The sequence below is a fragment of the Glycine max genome, chromosome 2 (assembly GCF_000004515.6).
Source record: "Glycine max cultivar Williams 82 chromosome 2, Glycine_max_v4.0, whole genome shotgun sequence".
Lineage (NCBI taxonomy): Eukaryota > Viridiplantae > Streptophyta > Magnoliopsida > Fabales > Fabaceae > Glycine > Glycine max.
The window spans coordinates 47,528,228-47,556,118 of NC_016089.4; the positions used below are offsets into that span (position 1 = coordinate 47,528,228).

Below are 27,891 nucleotides of genomic sequence, written 5' to 3' on the forward strand. Positions count from 1 at the left end.
GCGTCCAGTAGTGATTGCTTATTATAGTCCATTAATACCAGAGATTAGATTGATGACTAATTTATGAGTAAGAGGTGGAGTGCATTGTTCACTTTAAATACAAAATGAGATACAGACACTGTGCTCTTAAGATCATATTAATTAGTTGGGAAGATTCAATGTTCAGTTGTTCTTTGGTATAAAAAATAAGTCAAAGATACGAATTAATTTAAAAAAATTATTATTGAGAATAATTATAGATTGGTATATATGCACGGCGTACTGAATAATATAAATTATAAATAAAATTTAATTATTCCAAAACGTTTTTTTATAGTATATTATTCTGATAAAAAAAATCTAGAGATGGCTCAGGCTTTGGGATTCACGTTCTCTGTACGTAGCATAGGTTCTATGAATGACTCTGGTTTAACGGGCAATAACGGGATGATACCAAAGATTTCCCTTTTGGGATATATGGTAATGCCAAATACAAAAAGGCCACATGTATGTAGATGTTTTCATGGAAATTTTTGCTCGAATTGAATATGAGAAAGCTAATTGTCTGAAACACAAAAGTGATAATTGTTGATTCAGTATTTGATGGTGTTTGTGCACGTACCATGGCAAGATTTACTTGTGGTGAAATTGTTGGGAAAGAACCTTGGGTTTAATTTTATGAAGGAAGTCTTTGGAAACTCGTGGCTGGGTTCAAACTATTGGATATTTGGAATAGATACTTCATGGTGAAGTTTTACATTATGGAGGATCTTTATCTCACGGTACAAATTTGTTCATAAGAATTCATCTCACCGATTGGTATGGATTCGATCTCATAATCGAGATAATCAATTCTGATGAAAATTTGTAGGAATAACTAAAAGTTGCATCTAGAAACAAAAGTCTTACGGAAATTAAGAAAAATTCATGTCTTATAAAAATACATTTTGATCAAGTGATATGTTGTTTATTTTAAATTTCAAATTCATTTTTCAAGTTTTAATGTTATCTTCATCTTATTTTATTTATTAATAAATTATTGGTTGAGTGTTATTCTAATAGAAAAAAAAATCATAATTCTTTTTTATACTTGTGATAGCCTTTTCACATTGTTTTTTTTTTTTTGCCACACGTGGTTTAACATGCCTTAATACCTCAATAGTCTTTATTTCCAATATTTTTTATAATTAAATTAAGGTGTTACAGAATGTTTTAAGTAAAGAAGTAAAAAACAATTTCAATATAGTAATTTTAATCATCATTATATTAAGATTTTAAAGTTTTTGTTACTAATTTACTATTTTAAAAATACAAAGTGTCACTAAAATTATTCTTCAAAATCTAAAATGTCACTGTGAAAACCACATGATGATTAAAAAAACTTATAAAAACTAATTTACTAATAAATTATTTTTTTGATATAATATTATTTTAGAAGATTAATGTGATAAAAAAATTTCAAAGATTAATTTAAAAAATTGTCCTGAGTTGTCCTGGAAAGCTAGCCAGAAGGGTTGTTGGCATATTCCTTTCTGAAGCTGTGGATCTCAATCTCATACTTTGTCGTCGCAGACCTAACCACACAAACAAACCCTAATTACATTTTCTTATCCCAATCTTTCTGCTCCCGCTTCGCTTCCATCACTCTTCTCAAGGTATTTTACAATCTCTCTCCCATTCCTTTCCCCTCTATTTTTCTCCTTACAATTAGATCTTTTAGGTCTTTTTTCCTTTTGATCAAATCAAACTTCAATCGTTCTTATTTTTCCCTAATTCTTTTCGCAAATTTAGGACTCCTCCACCCGTAATTTGGTCACCGATTGCTGCTCAGCTTAGGGTTCCCGATTCCTTATTTTTCTCGGCTTTGGTTTGGGAATTTTGAATTTGTTACGCTGTGGGGGTTTGAGCTTTCTATCATTTTGATCCATAGAGTTGGATCCACATTTTTTATGGCATTTGAGTGCCTAAATAATACTGAGGTTTCTCAAAATTTAGCACACTTTGTAGCAAATCCAGGCATAGGCATAGTTGAACCTAATCAACTTAGTCCCAAATCCTTCTCTGAAGGAGTAGCAACCTCAAAATTTGTGCCTGATACCAAATCTGAATCTGGGAAGGGTGTGAAGTTAAAGGGAGCATCCACGATTAATTCCAAGAAAGGCATCAAAGCCCCGGTCAGTGCTTTGAACCAACTCTCAATTCCTGGTGATGTGATTTTCAATTGTGGTTTGTCCATCACCGACCTTCCTCCGGCATTGATATCTGAGATTCTCAATTGCCTCGACCCGAAGGATCTCGGCGTTGTTTCGTGTGTCTCCACCATTTTCCAAAGAGTTGCCTCCGAGCACGGTGCTTGGAAGCAATTCTATTGTGAAAGGTGGGGGCTACCAACAGCTTCCTTGGCTGTGGATTCAGGTGTTGTGGATGATGATAAGTCATGGAGGGAACTTTTTGTGGAAAGGGAGTTTAGGACTAAGACTTTCATGGGACGTTATAGTATTGACGTGTTGTATGGCCACACTGAAGCAGTTCGGACTGTTTTCCTGTTGGCTTCTGCCAAGCTCATATTTACCTCTGGGTATGACTCTGTTGTGAGGATGTGGGACATGGAGAATGGGTTGTCAATTGCATCATCCCGACCCCTTGGTTGCACCATTCGTGCTGTTGCTGCAGATAGAAAACTATTGGTTGCTGGTGGTACTGATGGATTTATTCATTGTTGGAGGGCTGTTGAAGACCTACTTCACTTGTTTGAGCTCAGAGCCACACAAAACCAGAATACTGAGGTTCGACTATGGGGACATGAAGGTCCTATAACTTCGCTTGCTTTAGACTTGACAAGGATTTACAGTGGTTCATGGGACACAACTGTTCGAGTGTGGGACCGTCTTTCAATGAAGTGTACTGCAGTGTTGAGGCACAGTGACTGGGTCTGGGCACTTGTCCCTCATAACACTACTGTTGCCAGCACATCAGGTTCAGATGTGTATGTTTGGGATACTAATAGTGGGGCTTTGGTGACCATTGTTCATAATGCTCATGTTGGTAATACTTATGCTTTGGCACGGAGCCATACAGGGGACTTCCTTTTTACTGGAGGTGAAGATGGTGCAATTCACATGTATGAGATTGTTAATGATGGCTATGAGTCTAAAACTTGGCATGTTGCTGCTTGGATTCCTCACTCTGCCGCTGTGTATTCCCTTGCCTTTGAGTTTCCATGGCTTGTTTCTGCATCAAGTGATGGCAAGCTAGCACTAATTGATGTGAGAAAGCTGTTGAGGATTAGCAAGCGAGCTCTAGGGAAAAGAGTTTCAAAGGTAAAGCATTTGGGTGGAGACATAGTGGAGCCTCCACAGAGGATGTTGCATGGATTTAAGAGCAATCTTTTCTCTGTGGATATAGGAGCTGAACGAATTGTCAGTGGAGGTGAAGAAGGTGTTGTCAGGATCTGGAATTTCACGGAAGCTTTGGAAATTGAACGGAGAGCCCGAGCATTAAGAGGAATACGATTAGAGCACAGAATGAGGCGACGGAAGCTTCAAACAGAGCTGAGCAATAAAAGTGGTCGGAGTGATCAGTGTTCAGTTGCAGCCAAGAAAAATTCTGTCACTTGTATTTGGCCCACTAAACGTGGCATGAGCGGAAAGCTGAAAGCATAGTGACTGAGGCAGTCTAATGTTTGCTTATATCCACCAATTGTCAATCCTTTTTAATTTTGTTTTTACAAAATTGATGTATACGATATTTAGTTTCAAGCAGGTAAACTGACCAATTTTAAGTTCTCTTTACGTATTTTGATATGAGAAGTTTCTGTAGGTAGTGATCAGATCAGATTACTCCTCTTTACATTTCAATTGGTACGATTTTGAAAATGATAGTGTTTCTTTCCGAAAATTGTTTTTACACAAGGTGTTTTTACTAGAATTCTATATGTGCGTTTGATAACTCGTATCGACATTCGACCATCGATTCAAACAGATTCATGATGCTTTTGTCTGAGTTTTATGAAACTAATAGATGAAAGCAGTTGCACGGGAAGTTATGGTAGTAATACGGGAAGCTGGGGGTAGTGACAGATAGTCATTTATGTTCGATGATAAGCTAATTCTTAGATATGCTCATTATTCTACGAATCAATTTGTTCAGTCTAATATTTTCAAAGTTAAACTATTTATTTGGTCTATATAGTTGTCTTGGTTCCTATTGCCAACACAAGAGAACATTTTGTGACTGTAAAATTTCTACAAAGTTTTTGTAGCAGTGATAAATTGTCAAAAAAATCGTACAGAGATTAAAACTTACAACATTTTTGTATAGGGATTAAAATTTAAAATAGAAACAACTATAAATATCAAGTGAATAGTATAACATGTTTTTAATCTCGTGGATGTGTGTAACAAATCACCAATCATTTTATGAAAGAAATCGAAGGACGAAAGAAACAATTGTCTCAAGATTTTGTTTTGCACAACGTAGTGTCTTGTGATAAGCGTATCAAATTTACCAAAATGTCACCAAGTTACACATTAGTTTTGGGAGTGCTTATACACTCTTCATGAAAGAAATGCTCTAACCTCAGTTCTACAAACTATAAGCTGGTGTTTATCAATAACAGAAATCATTAACGTTTATTACCCTAATCAGATCAGATTCGGATTATTCGTATTTGAAAATATAATAGATGATGTTTTATAAGGAAAATTAATAAATACTACATAAAAATCTGCAGTCATCAAACACCAATTCGACCGTGTTCAGTTTACTTGGATATCAACCATGTTACTGGAAGTTTCTTAATTTGAGTTTTGTTAAAATTACAAAGGAGTTCAAAACGCCTATTTTTTATTTTTCATTTTTTTTAAAGTACTAAGGGTGATTACTTTTTGTTTGTTTTACCTTCCGTAAATAAAAAATATGAAAACCTAAATTTTGCTTATGGAGGTTGTTGAGAAATGGGAAAAATGTGTCAGGTTTTTCGAAAAGAAAAAATGAAAAAAAGTTACACGATCAGTCCAATGACAACACGAGTTATGAAAGAAGTTGTTTTCCTTCTTCTATGATCAAATAGAAAATAGTAATACATAAAAAGTTTTGTGTAATTCTTGTTACACCTGAAAATCCGATCAATGCTACATAGTACCTTACATTTTTAAACTGAGATAATCGTGCAAATCTTTGGCTTCTACCCATTTTGGACCAAACAAGTTCCGGTACTCCTAGTTGAACGGTTTAACTCTAACCAAAGGTTTTAAATAGTGGTCGTGGTCGAGTTGCAGTTAAAACCTTGATGTTACAGCAGCATCAACGTTATAGCATAAAATCAGTTCTTACACCGAAGGTCAGAGCAATTCGAGTGGACAAAACAAAAGGAAACAGTAAGAAAATAAGATGAGAAGGTCTATTGTTGTTCATTCTGTTCCTGAAGTTCTGCTAATAGGCATTCTCAGCATAGTTCATGGACAGTTCACAGACACACCAACTACCAATGCTCATGTGACGAATAGCTCACGTGTGTCGGCATTGTATGTGTTAGGGGATTCCTCAGTTGATTGTGGAGACAACACTCTGTTCTACCCTCTGCTTCACGGTCGACTCTCTTTGTATCCATGTAACGGCTCTGATGCCACCCTTCTTCCTCAACTACTTGGTACTTCTCTTTATCTTTTTTCTTCATCATTTGGACTCTGCATTCGTGATTCAAGCAAATTGGACAGAACCACTGAAATCCCACATGCAGGAAGTTATAATTTGGAACCATTGCATTCGTGTCAGGATAAAAGAAAACTTTCTTTCAGTGATTCTTATAAGTTCTGTCAATATCATGGTGAATGGAAGCATATTTCCTTTTGTTTTTTCTGCACCATGTGATCTGAATTAATGTATTATGATAGCTGTCCATTTATTTGAGCAATTTATCCCATAATCTCTTGTTTAAGTGACATCAGGCACACATGCACCATCTTTTTCTGTAAGTTCTTCGCTGGTAAATTAGACGGGTACAAATCAGCTGTTATTTCTGCAGAAACTTTTCAATATTGACTTATGATGAGCATAACTAATGTTAAAACGGGCTCACCCAGATTTAACACTAATTGACGTAATGGGATGATTGTGTTGCAGCTGAGAAGATTGGATTGACCTCAATCAGGCCATTTTATGGACAAAATGGATCTCTGGAGGAGGTTCTTGGTGGTCTCAACTTTGGGTCAACACAAGCTACAATCATGAACCAGGGAAGCTACAGCCATCAGTCTCTTAACCAACAACTACGCCAAGTTTCTGAGACTATGCAGCTGTTGCAACTGCAACTGAATGAGGACACTGCTCTCCAATTTATAAAATCCTCCATCTTTTTCCTGTCCTTTGGCAAAGAAGATTATATTGAACTATTCCTCCATAACTCTTCCAGTTCCAGCGGAATGATGTTTCGGAACAGTTCCCAATATTTTGCTACAATTTTGGTCAACCAAGTCGCAAATGCTGCAAGGTATCTTTATAATGCAAATGCAAGGAAAATCATATGTTTGGGAATTATGCCTCTGGGATGCACACCTCGTATGGCCTGGGAGTTGAATCACACATCAGCTGGAGATTATAATGCAAGCAGTTGTGTGGAACATGTCAATGACTTGGTCTTTGAATACAATAGATTGCTGGATGAACAAATAGGCAAGCTTAATTCGGAATTTTCTGATGCTCAGATGGTGTTCTGTGATGTTTACAATGGAATGATGGAGATTATCAACGAACCAAGGCTTTACGGTATGTTTTTCCTCCCTTGATAACTTCAAATTGAAAATTTATCTATGCTGAATGTTGAGTGTCATCAAGCATTTGAAATCTCTTTGGGCTGATAGAATTTGCAAAACCAATATATTGTAAGAAATTTACAAGCACTCATGTGAAACAATTATATCAAGTGTTCTTGATACAGGTTTTGAAGACGTGAAGAGTGCATGTTGCGGACTTGGTTTGAATGGTGCCATGATAGGGTGTGTCTCCATGGACATGGCCTGTGATCAAGCTTCAACTCATGTTTGGTGGGATTTGTTCAACCCTACTCAAGCAGTCAACAAAATCCTAGCTGATGCAGCCTGGTCTGGCCAACCGATACCTGATCTTTGCCGTCCTATCACCATCCATGAATTGGTTAACATGAAAGTCTAGCATTTCCACTACCTAAAACTCTCATAAACAAAAGTTTCAGAACAATTTGGGGTAGCATATGCTAATCCCATGCAGTACAAAAAAGGATAAAGAAATAGGGTGCTACTGCAGCACTGCTGGGTATGCTTTGGAAACCATTTCTTTATTAGAATCACACAGCACAAAATGGGTTTGTCTTTGTCCTCTGAAATCGATTTAAACTATGCATTAACAATATTAAACAATAACTTGAAAAAGATACCCACAGTACAACTTTACTAAAGAAAATGTAAAATATTATACACATGGAGGGAGCAAAGTAGAAAACCCTAAATCACAGATATTGATGCAAAATCCTAACTCACTCTTCATTCATCATTCTCCATGGCTGCGAAAATTCAAACTAGTTTTTGTTTACCTACATTTTCCATTCCAACCTCAAAACCTAAACCCTACTTAAAGTCGTTCACCATCAAAGCCTCCAAATCCATCTCCGGCCGCAAGCTCCGAGCGGCAGTGATCGGCGGCGGCCCCGCCGGATCCTCCGCGGCGGAGGCCCTAGCTTCTGGCGGAGTCGAGACCTTCCTCTTCGAGCGCAACCCGCCGTCCGTCGCGAAACCATGCGGCGGCGCCATCCCTCTCTGCATGCTCGAAGAGTTCGACATCCCTAACCACCTCATCGACCGCCACGTCACGCACATGCGCATCTTCTCCCCTTCCAACATCGCCGTCGACTTCGGCAAAACACTAAAACCCCACGAGTTCATCGCCATGCTCCGCCGTGAGGTCCTCGACTCCTTCCTCCGCTCCCGCGCGCACGCCGCCGGCGCCACCGCGATCTCCGGCCTCGTCACCGCCCTCGACCTCCCCGCCTCGCCGGACGCGCCCTACACCGTCCACTACACCGCCAACGGCTCCTCGCGCCGCTCCCTCGCCGTGGACGTCGTGATCGGTGCCGACGGAGCCAACAGCCGCGTGGCCAAAGCCATCGGCGCCGGCGACTACGCCTGCGCCATCGCGTTCCAGGAGCGGATCAAGTTACCGGACGAGAAAATGGCGTACTACGAAAATCTGGCGGAGATGTACGTAGGCGACGACGTATCACCAGATTTCTACGCGTGGGTTTTTCCCAAGTGCGACCACGTGGCAGTGGGCACGGGTACAGTGCGGTCAAAGAAAGACATTAAGCTGTACCAGCGCGGGATCAGGGAAAGAGTGAAACCAAAGATCAACGGTGGGAAAGTGATCAAAGTGGAGGCGCACCCTATTCCGGAACACCCGCGTCCGGTTCGGGTGAGGGGACGCGTGGCGCTCGTAGGAGACGCTGCTGGCTACGTGACCAAGTGTTCGGGTGAGGGTATTTATTTCGCGGCGAAATCGGGTCGCGTGTGCGGAAACGGTGTCGTAAGGGCTTCGGAGGGTGGGGATAGGATGATTGACGAGTGTGATCTGAGGAGGGAGTACCTGAAGCCGTGGGACGCCGAGTATGCTAACACGTTTAGGTTTTTGGATCTGCTGCAGAGGGTTTTCTACGGTAGTAACGCGTGCAGGGAGGCTCTGGTGGAGCTGTGTGGTGATGAGTATGTTCAACGCATGACGTTTGAGAGCTATTTGTATAAGAAGTTGGCCCGTGGGAGAGTCTTGGATCATGCTAAGCTTTTCATGAATACCCTTGGCAGCTTGGTCAGGTCTAAAGTTGTTCAAACAAGCATGGAGAGTTTCATACTATGATTTTCCAAACACTACTCAATAATTTTGTTTCTGTAATTTCTGTGTTCTGTCTTTTTTTTGTGACCTCCTTACAGAGGCACTTTTGGATTTCAAGCAATGCATTGAAAATGTTTTCGTCAAATACAAAACAAGAGCAGCATACAATATTTCACTTATTGATCTCATAATTCAAGGACTTAACAATAACAGGCTCATTTGTCCATCCAAATCACACATCGAAGACACTGTCCTTTAATCATTAAATCAAAAGCTTTGTTGATATCTTTGAACTCCACTTCATGTGTGACAAACCCATCCAAATTCAGTTCCTGTTGAGAATTGGAGATCAAAGTGTTGCTAATTAAACAAATGCATCCTGAAAACTTGGTATTATGTCAGTCTTATTTATTTTACATAAAATTGGACACAATACCTTGTCCAAGTAGCGTTTAATGAGAATAGGCACATGAGACTTGGGTTTGAGTCCTCCAAACATGCATCCCACGAGGCTCTTCCCACTAACGAGGATCTCACTACAGCTAAGGCTCAACTTGGAGCCTGGCTTGTCCGATCCCAAAACTATTGTTTTTCCCCAACCCTGTTGAAGAAGCATTTAGTTTTAACAATTAATGCATCCAAAAAGTTTAAAATTTGCTTAGAATGTGTTTGGACAGAGAATTTTACATGAAGTAATTTATCAGAGAATTTGAATTTTCTGTAATTTAAAATTCATTATTTTGATGTTTTTTTTATGAAAAATTTAGAATTTTAAACAACTAAAAATCTGGAATTTCAATTCCTTCTTAAAGGTGAGAAATTGAAATTCTCTTCTTATCGTCTTCTTTAAGAAACACCGTTTGAACTCCCGGAACATCGATCCGGTGTGAGCGTAGAGGAACACGTATAACTAACACATCAACCATATTTTTTTCTTTTTTTTCACCCTCATAATTTTAATTTTTTTTATCCAAACACAAAATTTTGAAAATAAAAGAATTTTAATTGAAGTATTTGAAATTATTAGAATTTAAAATTTCTCAGAATTTTAAATTTCTCCATCCAAACACACTCTAAAGGAAATTGCAATCAAGTCTGCCTCTATTTGATGGGAAACTTCATTTTCATGATGTACTTGAAATTTCAAATTACTTAGCACAAAAGAAAGCTATTAGTTTGGGCACACTTTGAGAGACAGACCTTTCTACAAGAAGCATATGCCTCATGCATCAATGATGCATTACCAACACATTCAAAACAATAATCTGCTCCTCCATCAGTCATCTCTATGATAACCTGCTCCACAACCGCATATGAGAAGAAAATTTAAGTACTTGAGGCAACTAAATTAAGTAAATATTGGAACCTAGAAGAGGGTAGACCTGGCTCGCAGATTTGTTTTCACATTCTCCAGAATGAACAAAATCCGTGATTCCAAACTTCTTTCCTGAGTAAAGCAGAGGAACAATCCCAAGAATTCAATTACATAATTTGAGGCTTTGAGCACAATAACAACATCAAAACAAATTTATTTGACTGACTGCTTGGTGTGATATTATTAAACAAACAATGCATTACCGATTTCATATTTTTCTGAGTTGATATCCACACCTATAATCCTTGTTGCTCCACAAAGTCTAGCTCCCTCAGCAACCTAGGAAACCAATCATTTGCAATGAGCGTTTGAGTATAATAAACCACAAAATACTGAAAGAAAACAGCCATACGTGGATTCCTTACAGCTAATCCAATACTTCCCAGCCCGAAAATAGCTACTGTAGACCCTGGCTCCACACCTGCTGTTCTCCAAGCAGCACCTACCCCTAAATATTGAATTGGATGAATGTTGAGTAGTGATTTAAAATGTAAAAACAACCTTTTTTATTTATTACTATAAGATATTCTGACCATAATTTATATTATGTAACTGATACAGTTCTTCTCTATTCTTCTAATGCTTGCATTACCGGTTGATACACCACAACTGAGGAGGCATGCCTTGCTGGGAGGAACTTCCGGATCAATCTTGGTTAGATGGGCGATGTCGACCACGGTGTACTCGCTAAAACTAGAAACAGACAAGAAGTGGTGTATGATCTCTCCTTTTAAATCCACGAATCTAGAAGTGGCATGTCTAGGCATCCAAGGAGACAGCTTGAAAGGAAACTTTGAACAAAGGTTGCTCTTGCTTGATTTGCAATCTATACACTCCCCACATTCAGCTATGAAAATTGGGACAACCATATCTCCTTTTGCAACTTCAGTTACATCCTCTCCTACGCTCTCCACAACCCTGGATCACATAAAATGGGTTGGAATGCATCATCAGCTCCTATAGTTTTAAATTAAATGACTGAACAAGTAAAAGAGGGGCTTAGGGTGGCAAATCATTGGCAAACCAACATGAGAAAAATGGAAAGATAGCAGTAGAACTCTATTCTATTTATCCTTTTACTATATATTAAATCAACGTTCTTTGATTACGAAAAAACAATGATGTTCTTTTTTCCATTGAATCTGAGATACCTCCTAACTAAGAAGTAAGAACAAAGGTTAGAAGTACTGAGATTCATTTAAAGAACCAAAGCTAGAGGTTGGAGACATTTTTGGTTGAAAACTGATTCCCTTTTGCTTGTCCAAGCTTTCAAGGATAATTCCATTGTTCCCTGGTGTTTATATATTCACCTAACTTCTTTTTGCTTTAGGATCACTCATATTTTTAGAGAGGCCAATGATTGTGCAGATAGATTAGCCTCTTCTGGTGTGCAGCATTTTGGTCATACTTGGTGGGATTACCCACCCCTTTTGATATCAAATATGCTTCTTAGGTTCAGACGGGAGCTTCCTGCTTATAGGTTCTCTTAGCCTTGTTTGCCTAGGGTTTCGGTTCCCCCCCCCCCGAGTGTTTTGTCCTTTCTCGTTTTGATCAATAATATCAGGTCTCTTCAAAGGGGGATGCCAACATAGTTGAGATTTTAAGGATCTGCTGCTCCGCCAGTATATATATATATAAAAGACATTCATTTGAAGAACCAAGATATATTTCTCCTTAACCCGGGATTTCTCATTTTTTTAATTAGTATATAGTTATTCTTATCTCTTAAAGAAAACTAGTAATCATCTTCTAGCTGAAACTAATTTTACACATGGGTATGTGCATAAAGAGCAGCGATCCTTGAAACTTTATGCTTCAACCTTCTAGTTCTTAATAAATCAACGGTCAAGCTATTTTCATTGAATAGCAAAAGGCTTACATAGACTGTAGTTGTTGTCCCTGGTAGTACTTGCACTCAACTCACCTAAACTATTTTCCTGAATCATAAACTATAGTTTTTCATTCCTCTCCCGAAAAACTGGGCATAGAAATTAACTACTCTTGAGGTGGCTCTTCACAACTTTACATGTAACAGAATACCCATACAATTAAACAAAAAGGCCCCAAAACTTGGAGTAGGAACCATATTTCATATTTGTAAGGAGTAAGGAGTAAGGAGTAAGGACCACAATATATTTTTAGTAAACAAAAAAATTAAAGCACCAAAGTTTACTCTACCAAAATAAAAAGGAACGTTTATGTTGATGCAGAAAAACCATATAGATTTAGCATACAAACATGGTTATATTTTTTATAAATGAAACTGAGAGAAAAAAAGGAGCAAAGTGCATAAACTCACCCTATTGCCTCATGACCCAGAATTGTTGGGAAATTGGCCGGAGGCCCCTTCAAAACACAGAAAATATCATCTTATTAAAATAAAATAAAAAATTCAACATCAATTGAATGAAAATGAAAAGTTGGTATAGGGAAGGCATTTTTCAAATCATAATAAATCATTTAGAGAGATGAAAAATGGTGGCAAGTGGCAACCTGCATGTTCCGGAAACTGATATCAGTTCGACAGAGAGAGGAGCATATAATACGAATGCGAGCTTCACCAGGCATTGGTGGCGCCACCATGATCTCCTCAATACCCAGTGGCTCACCAGCTTTGCGACAAACCGCCGCTATAGTTTCCAAATGAAACAAAACAAATGGTGTTCATACATATGAAACATACAATGCAACCAAGAAAGACATTAAAAAGTACAGAAAAAGAAAAAAAGCTGGAGCAATGATGGCACACCTTTACATCTTATGGGTTGTCCTTCAGTTGTTGCTAATTTATGTTCCATGGTGATCCAAATCAAAAAGATGAGTCAATGCAATCTGTTACTGTGTGGAGAGGATTTGGGAGCTGATGGACATATGAAATAACGAAAAACCAACTACACAGCGTGAAGCTAAACAAGCTAGAATGCTATCATTTCCTTCCTTTTTCGGTCACTGCTACTCTCAACTCTCATCTCAGCCTCACGTAGCTGATCCTTTCCCTTTTTGGTGTCATTTTTATGAGCTATTTAATTAAATATTACTACTCATTTAGTCCTCTATTAACACAATAATTAGCTTTTAGTCTTACACCTAACAGTTTTTCGTTTTAGTTATTACATGTATACTCTTTTTCGTCTCCTCTGTTTCAAATATAAAAAAAAAATACTTTTTTTTCTCAAATATATATAACTAATTCTATCTCCAAAATGTACTTTATTTAATTGAAATTTTAGTTTTAATGATTTTTGTATTCTTAATATCAAGTTTTAATGAAAAATAAATTGAAAAATTAAAGTTTAATTTTTAATTAAGATTAATATAATTAAATGTGATAAACTAATATTCTTTATCAGCTTGAATCAATTTTTTTTTCTATATGAACTTAAATAGATAAAAAAAAAGTATATGTATAATGACTAAAATGAATAGTGTTTACTTACAGAGACACATCTTGAATGTGCAGATGTCTTCCACTTTTGAGAGGACATTGAAGAAATTATTTTCTTTTATTTGCAGGAAGCCAATATGAAGAATGTAGAAGACATAGTTAAAAATAAAATTGCCTTGAACTTTCTGTACTGGTTAACGTCATAAAGAGAACCAAGATAAAACTAATATTTTGTGCTTTCTTTTTTCTTGAAATATTCTTTTATTTAGGAGAAGGACTTCAAAATCGAAAATAGTCTCTTTGCATTTATATATGCAAAGGTAAGGTTAAATACAATAAAATTAGTCAGACCTTCTGCTTACAAAGCATCCAAATATTAGGGAGTTCCCTGATTACCAAACAAAATGTGTCACAGTGTAAATATTATAGGTTTATAATAACCTTTAGGCGTATGTGGAATCCACCCAAATATTATGTGATTTCACCTTATAACGGAGGCACATTTGATGAAGCATCCCCGTCAAGGGGAATGGAAGACATGTCATTCGTGATTATAGCTTAAGCTTGCTTTTAAAATGGAAATTAGTAATGATAAAAAAGAGGGAAATTAGCTATCACAGAAAATAGATACTAAAATACTTTGAAGCATTGATGGTCACCATCAATTTATTTGACATAATTACTTTGCGGCATCAACTGCTTTTACATTGAATATGTTCTCTCCAAATACAAAAAAAAAAAAAGTATCCAATATTTTAATTATTGATATCATAATCCAAGGGATTAAAGTAACTGTTAATTGTACAGGAATAGGTTCATTTGTCCATCCAAATCACACATCGAAGACACTGTCCTTCAATCAATAGATCAAAAGCTTTATTGATATCCTTGAACTCCATCTCATGTGTGACAAACTCGTCCAAATTCAGTTCCTGTTGATAATTGCATATGAAATTTACTAAAAAGAAGCCTTGGGTATTGCTATATGTCAATATTATTTTTACATAATCATTACTAATAAACTAGTTTTAAACACACACACACACATATTAATAGAGGGGGCAAAGAGAATAGACCAGAAAAGATTAATAGAAATTGCACAGTACCTTGTCCATGTAGCGTTTAAGGAGAATGGGTACATGAGACTTAGGTTTGAGTCCTCCAAATAAACATCCCCTGAGGCTCTTCCCACTAACTAGGACCTCACTACAGCTAAGGTTCAACTTGGATCCTGGCTTGTCCACTCCCAAAACTATTGTTTTCCCCCAACCCTGTACGCAAAGCATTAGTTTTAACAATTGCTGCATTCATCAAGTATGCATCAGTTAAGAATTTAGTAATGGAAATTGCAATCAAGCCTACCTCAAATATGAATGGAAACTTCATTTTCATGAAGTACTAGGAAGTTGAAATTAGTTAGCACAAAGGAAAACTAGTACTACTTTTAGTGGATTTTCAAGCTTTGGGCTAGGGTGATTGTAGAAAATCATGTTGTAGTTATTGTTACAATATAATCACATTATTTTGTCTGCCTATAAACCATAGTGCAGGGCATGTTTTGAGCACACTTTGAGAGTGTGAGAGAGAGAGAGAGAGACAGAGAGATACCTTTCTACAAGAAGCATATGCCTCGTGCATCAATGATGCCATACCAACACATTCAAAGCAATAATCTGCTCCCCCACCAGTCATCTCTATGATAACCTGCTTCACAACCCCATATGAGAAGAAAATCTAAGGACATGAGACAATTAGTTAAATTAAATAAAGATTGGAGCCTAGAAGATGGTAGACCTGGCTCACAGATTTATTTTCACATTCTCCAGAATGGACAAAGTCCGTGAGTCCAAACCTTTTTCCTGAGTAAAGCCGAGGAACAAACCAATAAAATCAATTAGTACATAATTTGAGCACAATAATAACATGGAAACAAATTTATTTAAATATTACTTTTTAAGGAAATGCTTGATGTGATATTATTAAACAAAAAAAGTATTACCGATTTCATATCTTTCTGGGTTGACATCCACACCTATAATCTTAGTTGCTCCACAAAGTCTAGCTCCCTCAGCAACCTATGATACCAATTGCTTGCAATGAGCATTTCAATATAATCAATCACAAAATACGGAAAGAAAACAGAGCTAAATGGACACCATACTGCTAATCCAATACTCCCCAGCCCAAAAATAGCTACTGTAGACCCTGGCTCCACACCTGCTGCTCTCCAAGCAGCACCTATCCCTAAAAGTGGAAGTTTAATCAAAATATTGAATTTCGTGAATGTTGTTGAGTAGTGATTTAAAATGTAAAAACAACCTTGTATTTATTCTGACCATAATGTATATTATGTAACTAATATAGTTCTTCTCTATATTAATGTTTTCATGGTTTAGGCAAATTACCTGCTGATATACCACAGCTGATGAGGCATGCCCTGTTGGGTGGTATTGCCGGATCAATCTTGATTAGATGGGCAATGTCGACCACAGTGTACTCGCTAAAACTAGAAACAGACAAGAAATGATGTATGATCTCTCCTTTTAAATCTGTGAATCTAGAAGTGGCATATCTAGGCATCCAGGGAGACACCTCAAATGGAAACTTTGAACAAAGGTTGCTCTTGCTTGATTTGCAATCGATACACTCCCCACAATCAGGTAAGAAAATTGGAACAACCACATCTCCTTTTGTAACTTCAGTTACATCCTCTCCTACACTTTCCACAACCCTGGATCACATAAAAATGGGACTGGAATTCATCAACGGCTCCTATAGTATCAAATTAAATGTCTGAACAAGTAGATCCAATGGGGCTTAAGGTGGAAAATCATTGGCAACCAACATGAGACAAAAGGGGCAAACATATTGAGTTGTAGAATTTCTTAATAAATCAATGGTCAAATTATTGTCATTGAATAATCAACAGGCTTACAGATCAGATGTTTTTCTCTTAATCAAATCCATGCTCCCAAAATTAAAATTTGAAACACTACGATTTGTCTCAACGACCATAGTTATTCATTCCTCTCCCTAAAAGTTGGATTTAAAAAATTAAATGCTCTTGAGTTGGCTCTTTACAAACTTAAGTGCATATGTAACACAGAATACACAAGCAATTAAACAAAAAGGCACCGAAACTTACGATATATAGAAACCAACTTTGTGAGGAGTAAAGACCACAATAAATTTTCATTAAACATAAATCAAAGCACCAAAGTTTACTCTACCAAAAAAATGAAAAAGAAGAAAATTTTATGTTGATACAGAAAAAGCATACAAATTTAGCATACCAACAAGGTAGTGGAATCCTTAATTATGAGAAAAGAGGGAGCAAAATAAAATGCATAAACTCACCCTATTGCCTCGTGACCCAGAATTCTTGGATAAATGGCAGGATGGTCCTTCAAAACACAGAAGATACATCTTAATAATAAAAAAAAAAGCATTCAGAAGTTTCCACAGAACAAAAAAAGAAAAAATTAATCTAAATTCTACATCAAATGAATGAAAATGAAAAGGTGGTATAGGGAAGGCATTGGCTGAGAAAAATGTTCCAAATCATAGTAAATCATTTAGAGAGACCAAAAATGGTGGCAAGTGGCTACCTGCATGTTCCGAAAACTGATATCGGTTTGACAGAGAGAGGAGCATATAATACGAATGCGAGCTTCACCAGGCATTGGTGGCGCCACAATGATCTCCTCAATACTCAGTGGTTCACCTGCTTTGCGACAAATTGCCGCTACAGTTTACAAATGTAACAGAACAAATGGTGTTCATACATATGAAACATACATACAATGCAACTAAGAAAGCCATTAAAAATACAAAAATAAAAAAGATTGTTTTCAGGAATGATGGCATACCTTTACATCTTATGGATTGTCCTTCAGTTGTTGTGGCTACTTTGTGTTCCATGGCTATCCAAAACAGTGTTAGGGTAATTGTATCAATGAAATATATACTAAGTGAAAACTAACTTGATGAGGGATATGGCTAAAGTTCAGAGGAAGTGAATATAGAAACGTCAGAACTCAGATGGAGAGTTATGAAATAGGGACAATTATATTGGACAAACCAAGCACACCGACATTTTTGCTTCCCTTAAAGCTACCAAGCTAGAATGGTTTCATTTTTGTGGGTCACTCTCAGCCTCAGCCTTACGTACCTCATTATCTTTTACACTTATTTTTAGTCTCATTTTTTTTGTTGATTATGAGAGTAAAAAATTTAAATGCACCCACAAATTTCTGCAGAAAAAAAGGCTCAGGTTTTAGTTCAATGTTTTTGTTATCCTTTCTTATCTAGTTTTTGAGGAATCAATCTACTATAGTGACTTTACTATTATATATTAATGCTATATGTATTTCTATTTTATAGTTGAGATTTTAAAAAAATAAACAATTAGGTCTTGTTTCTGCATTACAGATATGTGACAACTGGAAAATTAAATGGGAACTTTGAATTTCCATAATATAGAGATGTTAGAACAAATCTCTTTTAACCTGTGATATTACAAACTACAAAGAAACACAGGTTATTAATAAAATGCGGAAATTACAGATCAAAACATACCTCCAGCCATTGCTATGAAGAGTTTCTTGTTTTGGTTCTTCCAAGCTCTCTCTCTTCCACTCTCTAGATGGTGTATAAGACTGAATTCGAAGGGATGAGCTCAGGGACCAAATTCATGTGCTTATATAGGCATTCTACCATCAAGAATGCATTTATCAGCCATTACCACTCATTATTGGCTGTTACAATTCTTTATTGGCCATTATCATCCATTAACAACCATTCAAAATGGCTTTCAAAACTGATGAGCGTTACAAAATTTCAAAATGTTATGACCATGAATTATTACATTCTCCCACTTGGTCCAAACATTTTGACTTAATGCTCAATCCTCTTAAGAAATGAATATATGAATCATAGTGATAATTCCTCTTATAACGAGTAATATCATCTATGTATTACAATATACTCAATTTCCCAAGCAGTATACTTAAAGTGGTAATAAAACTTCATGAATAAACCCAATGTTTATTCTTGGTCCAAAACATAATTTTTCTCAAATAAATCAATGTGCACCAAAATATGAGAAAATATCATAATATAAAAGTTTCAATTTTTACATATATGTATACAATCATAAATTGGAACCAAGTCCCATTCTTTCTACATGATCCTTAAATTTAAACGGTGGCATGCCTTTAGTTAAAGGATCAGCGATCATCAACTCAGTGCTTATATGCTCAATGACCACTTTCTTGTCTTTTACTCTTTCTCTAATGGCTAAGTACTTAATGTCGATGTGCTTACTTCGACTTCCACTTTTGTTATTCTTAGCCATAAAGACAGCAGCTGAGTTATCGCAAAAAATTCTTAAAGGCCTTGAAATAGTATCAATTATCTTCAGCCCAGAAATGAAACTTTTAAGCCATACACCATGTGATGTAGCCTCAAAACAAGAGACAAACTCAGCTTCCATGGTAGAAGTAGCAGTCAAAGACTGCTTAACACTCCTCCATGAAATAGCTCCACCAGCCATCATGAAAATGTACCCAGATGTTGATCTACGAGAGTCAACACAACCAGCAAAGTCTGAGTCTGAATAACCAATCACATCTAGATTGTCTGTCTGTCTATACATAAGCATGTAATCTTTGGTCCCTTGAAGGTACCTCAACACTTTCTTAGCAGCTCTCCAGTGGTCAATACCTGGATTACTCTGATATCTTCCTAACATTCCAACTGCAAAAGCAATGTCAGGCCTTGTGCATACTTGAGCATACATGAGGCTTCCAACAACTGAAGCATAAGGAATGTTTTTCATTTGTTCCCTCTCAAAGTCATTCTTTGGACATTGGTTCAAATTAAACCTATCACCCTTCACAATGGAGCAACACTTGGTGAACAATCTTTCATCCGAAATCTCTCTAGAATTTTGTTAATATAGGTTTCCTGTGATAGACCAAAATACCTCGAGATCTATCTCTATGAATCTTAATGCCGATGACATAAGATGCATCACCCATATCCTTCATGTCAAAATTCTTAGAGAGAAATTGTTTCACCTCATGTAGCAAACCCCGATCATTGGCTGCAAGTAAAATATCATCTACATATAAAACAAGAAAGCATATTTTACTCCCACTAACCTTGTGATATATGCATTGATCCATGGGGTTTTCATCAAAACCAAATGAAGAAATTATCCCATGAAACTTAAGGTACCACTGACGGGAAGCTTGTTTTAAACCATATATAGATTTATTAAGCTTGCAAACCAAATGCTCACCACTATTAGAGGAGAAAGCTTCAGGTTGTTTCATATAAACCTCCTCCTCTAAATCACCATTAAGAAAAGCTGTTTTCACATCCATTTGTTGCAACTCAAGGTCAAATGAGCAACTAATGCCAAGATTATACGAAGAGAATCTTTCTTAGATACTGGAGAAAAAGTCTCTTTGTAATCTATTCCTTCCTTTTGAGTAAATCCCTTAGCAACAAGTCTTGCCTTGTATCTCTCAATGTTGCCTAATGAATCCTTTTTGGTCTTAAAGACCCATTTACATCCAATGGCCTTCGCCCCATTAGGCAACTCTACAAGGTTCCAAACTTTGTTACTCTGCATGGAACTCATCTCATCCTTCATGGCATCATACCATAAATTTGACTCTTTACAACTCATGGCTTGATCAAAAGTTTCAGGATCATTTTCAGCTCCAATATTATAGTCAGATTCTTGCAAATATACAATATAATCACTAGGAATAGCTGATTTTCTTACTCTAGTAGACCTCCTTAATGTTGCATCAACATTTTCTTGGGGATCATGTTGTTCAACTGGTTGTTCATCATTTTCATGAATTTGATGATCAACTTGATCTACTGGATTATCAACAACAGTTTGTGGAATGCCAATCATGTGTTGTTCATCATCCCTTTGAACTTGAGGGGTATGAATTACAACCAATCTTTCATTTGACGTGGAAGGTTGAGATTCTATATAATCAATTTCAGAACCTAAGTCCCTCAATTGATCACTCCACTGATCAAATCATTTTCAATAAATTTGGCATTTCTTGATTCCACAATCCTAGTAATATGATGTGGACAATAAAACCTATAACCTTTAGACCTTTCGGCATATCCAATGAAATACCCACTAATGGTCCTCGGGTCAAGTTTCTTCTCTTGTGGGTTATATATTGTCACCTCAGACGGACAACCCCAAACGCGCATATGTTTCAAACTCGGTTTCCAACCTTTAAATAACTCAAAAGGTGTCTTTGGACAGCCTTGGTTGGAACACGATTTAATATATACGCTGCCGTCTTTAGTGCTTCAGCCCACAAGGATTTAGGAAGATTGGAGTTGCTAAGCATACTCCGCACCATGTCCAATAATGTTCGGTTCCTTCTTTCTGCCACACCATTCTGATTCGGAGAACCAGGCATAGTGTATTGGGCAACAATCCATGTTCTTGAAGGAACTTTGCAAAGGGACCAGGTGCTTGTCCATTCTCAGTATACCTGCCATAGTATTCTCCACCTCTATCTGATCTCACTATTTTTATTTGCTTGCCACATTGGTTCTCAACTTCAGCCTTAAAGACTTTGAAGGCATCCAATGCTTCGTATTTGTTATGAAGCAAATAAACATTCATATATCGTGAATAATCATCTATAAAGGTGATAAAATATTTCTGACCATGTGCATCCATATCTGGACAACAAATATCAGTATGAATTATTTCTAATATGCTTGAACTCCTATTAGCACCTTTCTTAGACATGTTGGTCTGCTTACCCTTAATGCAGTCCATACAAGTCTTAAAGTCAGCAAAATCTAGAGTATTGAGTACCCCATCTTTCACTAACCTTTTAATCCTCTCAATGGAGATATGTCCTAATCTCCGGTGCCATAACATAGAGGAATTCTCATTAATATTACACCTTTTAATACCAGTTTGAACATGCATAGAACTATAAGTGGCATTATTTTGTAAACCAAGAAGATAAAGACCATCAGACAATATACCATTCCCAACACATTCAGAATTATAAAATAACTCAAATGATGTGTCTTTGAAATTAAAGGAATATCCAAACGGTACAAGCCTTGAAATAGAAATCAAGTTTCGGGAAAAACTTGGTACATAAAAAGTCCTTTCTAATTTTAAAATAAAGCCACTACTTAAAGTCAAAATGCAAGTTCCAATGGCCTCCACATGTGAGCCTAGCTTATTGCCTGATAAAATGCTTTGCTCACTTCCCACTGGTTTCCTTAGGTTTTCCATACCCTGTAAAGAATTTGCAATATGAATAGTAGATCCAGAATCAATCCACCAGGTGTTAATATTAACACTAACCATATTAGATTCATAACATACTAATGAGATTGATTTACCTTTCTTCTCAAGCCATTTCTGGAATCCGGGGCAATTCTTTTTCATGTGTCCCTTCTTCTTGCAAAAGAAACACTTTGCCACCTTCTTAATATCAGCTTGAGGTGGTATTTTACCATTCCCCTTCTGATAAGCTTGAGACTTAATTGCTTTGTTCTTCCCATAAGCAGTAGTCAGTAGTGCACTCTCACCCATCTCCATTACAAGCCTTTCTTCTTCCTGAACACACATGGTCATTAATTCATTGATAGACCATTTATCTTTATGTGTGTTGTAGGAAATCTTAAATGGCCCATATTCATGTGGAAGGGTGTTCAAAATGAAATGCACTAGGAAGGACTCAGACATATCAACCTCTAGTTTCTTAAGTTGAGCTGAAATATCTCGCATTTTCATGATGTACTCACGCACACCTTTCACACTGGTGAGCCGAAGAGAAGAAAACTTCATGATCAAGGTGCTTGCTAAAGTCTTATCTGAAGTGATGAACTGGTCATCAATGGCCTTAAGCAAGTCTCGGACCTTTTCATGCTGGTCAACAGAACCACGTATCCCAGCCGAGATTTTAGTCTTAATGAACATCACGCTGAGCCGGTTGGATCGTTCCCACCGCTCATATAGCGCAACGTCAGCTGGGCTACTTTCATTTGTGATTGCAGGTGGTTCGTCTTTCCTTATAGCATAATCTATGTCCATCCACCCCAATTGTAAAAGAATTCTCTCCTTCCATATCTTATAGTTATCTCCTTTGAGTTCGGGAACATCACATTGAATATCAGAAAAATTAATAGTTTGAGAAGCTGCAAAATTCAAAGGCTTATGTCAAAATTTGAGACATACTAATCTTAATTGTATCTTTTACCAATGTAAACATACCATAAAATTGAATCTTGTGACATAAAAATTGCCTGTGGGCTAAATTTTTAATTCAATAAGAAACAATTAAACCTTATGATAGAATAATCAAATTATTTGCTTAATATTCATGCTTTACGGGTACAATATGAAAATAATTTAATTTCTATCGTAAATTTTTACTTTATGATAAAATCGACAAATTATACATACATCATGATGCCTGTGGGTAAATCATGAAAAATAATACGTCATTTTATCCCAATTAATTATACAGATATAATAAAAATTCTTGTGAGATAAAATTCATTATATAAGTATAATTAATTACAATATTATGTCTAATTCCTTATATGATCTTTAACCAACTTAATATATAATTTTAATCAAATATAGATGCTGTGGCTAATCCATAATTAATCAAAATCATAAAGATCACTTAGACATAAAAATTTATTATATGAGAATAAATAGTATTTTGCATTTCAAAATCAAGATACAATATAATTATGAATAAGATTCTCATATAATTTTATAATTGAAATATAATATTATGCATTTGATTTCATATATATATGCATAGAATAAAATGTTCTAGAATATATTCATGCATAAATTAAATCAAAATTCAAAAAACTGTAAAGCACAATGTGTATATAACGTATTAAAAACGACAACATATCAAAAAAGCTTTACTGGTTTAGTGGTCTGCACATACATTAGTGTTCTCGGAGTCAAGGGTTCGACACCCAGCTAGCACAAAACGTAGGAGTTTTTGTCTTTTTTTTTTTTTTTTTTTTTTTTTTTTAAAACACTGTTCATCATCTTCAACCTTTAGCGGGTCAAACCCGACCCATACGCAGACCCGTTCGTTTTTCATTCATTCGGACACCATTTTTCACGATTCAAAATCCAAAATTAAGGAAATCAAACGAAATACATATTTCTAATTTTATTTTTTAAGAAACAAGGCCCTTCATACCATAAACAAAATCAAATCGGAAAATACCGAAAAACGAAAATGGACAAGGCAGAGGCAATTCTTGCTCTGATACCAAATGTTAGAACAAATCTCTTTTAACCTGTGATATTACAAACTACAAAGAAACACAGGTTATTAATAAAATGCGGAAATTACAGATCAAAACATACCTCCAGCCATTGCTATGAAGAGTTTCTTGTTTTGGTTCTTCCAAGCTCTCTCTCTTCCACTCTCTAGATGGTGTATAAGACTGAATTCGAAGGGATGAGCTCAGGGACCAAATTCATGTGCTTATATAGGCATTCTACCATCAAGAATGCATTTATCAGCCATTACCACTCATTATTGGCTGTTACAATTCTTTATTGGCCATTATCATCCATTAACAACCATTCAAAATGGCTTTCAAAACTGATGAGCGTTACAAAATTTCAAAATGTTATGACCATGAATTATTACATTAGAGACAGGTATTAACTGTCATTGTGCATGATTTGTGGTCCATTTTTTTTTTATCTAAACTCTTATCTACTGTCCTTAGATCCGGTGTGACATGATTCCAACTCTATACCTTTAATGCTCTAAAAAAAATAAAGGTTTAATTGATATTTCTCTCTCTAATCTCACTTTACGGTTTTTTTTATAAAAAAAATTAGCACTTACATATTCATATGAATTAGTTTTGATTTCTACTGATAATATCATCACTAATGTGACTGCAAATACACCAGTACAAGATACTTCTGAGTTCTGACAGCGTATAAAATTGTTAAAAAATTCTTTCACAACAGAGAAATAAGAGACTTATTGTATTCTCAGTTACTTCTGATATGTCTTGATATATAGATAGTTTAACAGATTCACCGAATGAGACTGATCTTTTCATTTTTTGTTTTAATGATTTTGATCAACTAATCATATTCTAGGTTGATGATTTGTATTATTACCAGTATTCCTTGATCCAGATTCAACTAATACAATCATTGACATTATCTCAGTTAAACTATTTGTGTATCAATATATATATATATATATATATATACCAGAGGCAATTCAACTGCTTTTACATTGAATTGAACATGTTTTCATCATATACAAAATAAAAGCAGTATCCAACATTTCACTTATTGATGTCAAATTCAGTTGCTCAAAGCAACAATTTCTTGTACATGCAAGAATGGACTCATTTATAAGACCAAAAAAAAACTAAAAATATAAAGTTTACAAAGGTTAGGAACTAAAAAAAAATAGTAAACTCTATTAAGATACATCATTTTCCGAATCTAATAATCATTTGAAGATCAGAACACCAAAATAGCCTTCTAGCTTAAGAAAAAAGCTTAGAAAGTCATTAAAATTCCACGTTGCTAAAAAAAAAAAAACTCTTTCTAAATAAATGAGATATTTTATTTTAATAAATATACAATAACAATTTTTGGCACTCTTTATCTCCATTAACATTTTATTCATACTTTGGTTGTTCTGGTCCTAATCCGAAACAGAAAGAGGGGATTTGCAATTGTGGAGTAGATCTGAATTGTGAGCAATATAGATTCTTCAAATTTGTAGGCAATGGGTGGCTTCACCGCTGAAGATCTATCGACCATTGGCGGAATCGCCACCGTCTCGCTTCTCCATTCCTTCATTCCCACTCACTGGCTTCCTTTCTCCATTGTCGGTCGCGCTCAGAAATGGACTCTCTCCACCACTCTCATCGTCAGTACGTTACCTTCTTCTCTCTCTCTCTAATTGCTATGTTTCTTGCGTTTAGGGATTGTGCTTTTCTCTCTTCTGTTTCGATGTGAGTCAGCAGACAGAAAAAAATAAAAAATGTTCTAATAATAAATTACTTGAGTTCTGTTTAAAGATGAAATCTAGTGATTCGATTATGAATTTCCATATCCTCTTGCTACCTCTCTTCTCGAATAAATCTATATTATAGTTTTGAAAACGTTAGGTTCAGAATCGTTATATATTGAAACTTTACAAATTTAAATCATTTGCTATTAACTTGCTTAATAATACTTCAATTATGCTCGCATTCTGACCAACTACAAACCAAGCTCGATAAATTCTTTGTACCTGTCCTCATTGCCATTGAAAGCTCTTTGAATTTCCTACTTAACCTTATTCATTTTATTTCATGCAGCTGCACTTGGAGCAATTTTGCACGTAATATCCACTTCACTGCTTGGTATAACAGCAATTACCATGGCAAACACCATTGCTGGTGAAGAAACAGTGCATAAGGTTGCTTCACTTTTGCTTGTATTTCTGGGTGGTAGTTATATAATGTTGTTTCTGATGGGAAAGGGTGGCCATAGTCATTCACACAACCAACCCATGGAGAAAATGGCTGTAGCTGGACTTATTCTTGTCCCTGCATTGTCTCCTTGTGCTACAACACTCCCAGTATTTCTTGCTGTTGGAAATTCCTCTTCCATGATGGTGCTTGCCATCATAGTACTACTATTCAGGTATTTATCAATTTCCTTAAGCAATATGATTTTTTCCTCCTGCTATTTTGTTCTTTTTCAAACGTGCATACTTTTCTTCTGCTTCCATGTGCATGTTTGGTGGATCTGTGTTGGCCTATGATTATTTAAAGTGATGTGTTATTTGTTGGAAAATGGTTTCAGTGATTATCAATATTAAAAATTCTGATATTGAACTTAACATTGAATAAAGCAAAAGCCCCCAAAAAATCTCTCACTTGATGATCATGAAAATTTGTTTTGATTATTGAGAAACTAGTGAAATACATTCAATGTTGTTAAAACTAGACCGAAGAGTGAAACTAGGTAGGGACTAGGGAAAATTCCATAACTTGTCTGAAGAGTTCTGACCATCTACTCAGTTTTGAGATTGAATTATAATCAGAAAAGTGACGATTTCATGGTAAGACCAGTTGGGCCTCCTAGTCTGGTTTGGCCCAACAACAATGACTATCGCTTGAATATTTGCCTACAATGTTAGGAAATACTATGAGTTTTTTAAGTTGTAATTCACATGAAAGAATATCAAATTTATAAAACCTTTCAAGAAATGTTAACACAGATTAAACCAGGTTGAGTGATTTTAGCTGGTCCAAATGTGTTTGACCCTCAGGTCTGTTTTGAGACTGAATTATAATTGGACAAGTGTCCAATTAATGGTTGAACTGGTTGGCCTGCCTAGTCTGGTTTGTGTCAACAAGTACTCTATCACTTGAACATTTGCCTACTGTGTATGGAAATACATGGAATATTAAGTTGTAATAACATGATATCGTGTATACCTTTTTTCATGACAACTTATGCTAAGGCTTCTAATAAGACAGGTGTCTTCTAATAAGACACGTGTCTGACAAACCTCTCTTTGGTACCACAAACTACTTGAATTTTGAGACGCCATCCAAGCTGAACAAAGATGGTTAACAATTCAGCTAGATCCCTTGACTACTTTTTTTGAAATTCAGGTAGCTTGATGGAACATATAAGAATCCTTGTTTCTGTCTTGTATTTGAATTTTGAATGCTGTTCTGCACTAAAAAGATTCATAATCTTTAAGGCCGTGAGTTTCTTAATCTGGGTTGATCATTGATGCTACTTTGGTTTAGATGCCAATTAAGTTTGCAAAAAAAAATAAAAATTGATATTGATTACTAACCAAGCTTCACACATATTGCATTTACAGCACAATAACTGTGATGACTTCGCTAGTAGCATTGTCATTTTATGGGGCCAGTCAGCTGAAGTTTCACTGGGTGGAGCGATATGACAAACTTCTTGTTGGTTCAGTGCTGTGTTTAGTAGGAATCTTGACCCTACTTTTTCATGATCATGATCATGAAGCAGTTACGATTGGACAGCACTCACATAGGAAGATTATTTCCTTGTGAGATATATAAATGTTTTGTAATTTCATGCTTATGAGCATTGTCAAGGTATTGCTTTTATTTTGTATCAGAAGGGAAAAAGAAAAAAGAAAAACATGTTGCTGCTTAGGAGAATTGATCATCTTGGTCTAGTTAAAGTGATAGTATACTGAGTTTTCTAATGTGA

At 36.1% G+C, this 27,891-nt stretch overlaps 6 protein-coding genes across 7 annotated transcripts; 4 read left to right on the plus strand and 2 right to left on the minus strand.

Moving 5' to 3' along the window:
• Positions 1–1,472: 1,472 nt before the first annotated feature.
• On the plus strand, positions 1,473–3,764 carry LOC100786984 (F-box/WD-40 repeat-containing protein At5g21040). The gene is made up of 2 exons (XM_003519431.4): positions 1,473–1,634; positions 1,771–3,764. Exon 2 carries the CDS (start codon positions 1,929–1,931, stop codon positions 3,639–3,641), a length of 1,713 nt encoding a protein of 570 aa, XP_003519479.1. The 5' UTR covers positions 1,473–1,634; positions 1,771–1,928; the 3' UTR covers positions 3,642–3,764.
• Positions 3,765–5,370: 1,606 nt separating this feature from the next.
• Positions 5,371–7,149, plus strand: LOC100808367 (GDSL esterase/lipase At1g71250). The gene is made up of 3 exons (XM_003518415.4): positions 5,371–5,629; positions 6,103–6,744; positions 6,917–7,149. Exons 1-3 carry the CDS (start codon positions 5,371–5,373, stop codon positions 7,147–7,149), a joined length of 1,134 nt encoding a protein of 377 aa, XP_003518463.1.
• A 31-nt stretch (positions 7,150–7,180) lies between these two features.
• LOC100787525 (geranylgeranyl diphosphate reductase, chloroplastic) lies at positions 7,181–8,980 on the plus strand. Its single transcript, XM_003519432.5, has one exon. The coding sequence runs from the start codon at positions 7,513–7,515 to the stop codon at positions 8,857–8,859; it is 1,347 nt and encodes a 448-aa protein (XP_003519480.1). The 5' UTR covers positions 7,181–7,512; the 3' UTR covers positions 8,860–8,980.
• On the minus strand, positions 8,825–13,234 carry LOC100788053 (alcohol dehydrogenase-like 7). Its single transcript, XM_003519433.5, has 10 exons — positions 12,960–13,234; positions 12,704–12,840; positions 12,510–12,556; positions 10,803–11,128; positions 10,576–10,658; positions 10,414–10,489; positions 10,218–10,282; positions 10,036–10,131; positions 9,272–9,436; positions 8,825–9,167 (listed from the first exon to the last, which is right to left on the minus strand). The coding sequence occupies exons 1-10, from the start codon at positions 13,006–13,008 to the stop codon at positions 9,051–9,053; spliced, it is 1,161 nt and encodes a 386-aa protein (XP_003519481.1). The 5' UTR covers positions 13,009–13,234; the 3' UTR covers positions 8,825–9,050.
• Positions 13,235–14,209: 975 nt separating this feature from the next.
• LOC100788587 (alcohol dehydrogenase-like 7) lies at positions 14,210–17,764 on the minus strand. 2 transcript variants are annotated; one of them, XM_006575534.4, is made up of 10 exons: positions 17,465–17,764; positions 17,204–17,319; positions 16,953–16,999; positions 16,001–16,326; positions 15,757–15,839; positions 15,595–15,670; positions 15,390–15,454; positions 15,204–15,299; positions 14,702–14,866; positions 14,210–14,527 (listed from the first exon to the last, which is right to left on the minus strand). In XM_006575534.4, the coding sequence occupies exons 1-10, from the start codon at positions 17,514–17,516 to the stop codon at positions 14,411–14,413; spliced, it is 1,143 nt and encodes a 380-aa protein (XP_006575597.1). In that variant the 5' UTR covers positions 17,517–17,764; the 3' UTR covers positions 14,210–14,410. The 2 variants fall into 2 exon arrangements, with proteins under 2 accessions (XP_006575597.1, XP_003519482.1); XM_003519434.5 differs by having other exon boundaries at positions 17,204–17,340; positions 17,465–17,762.
• Positions 17,765–25,150: 7,386 nt separating this feature from the next.
• LOC100789121 (uncharacterized) lies at positions 25,151–27,891 on the plus strand. Its single transcript, NM_001253986.3, has 3 exons — positions 25,151–25,568; positions 25,998–26,325; positions 27,524–27,891. The coding sequence occupies exons 1-3, from the start codon at positions 25,421–25,423 to the stop codon at positions 27,726–27,728; spliced, it is 681 nt and encodes a 226-aa protein (NP_001240915.1). The 5' UTR covers positions 25,151–25,420; the 3' UTR covers positions 27,729–27,891.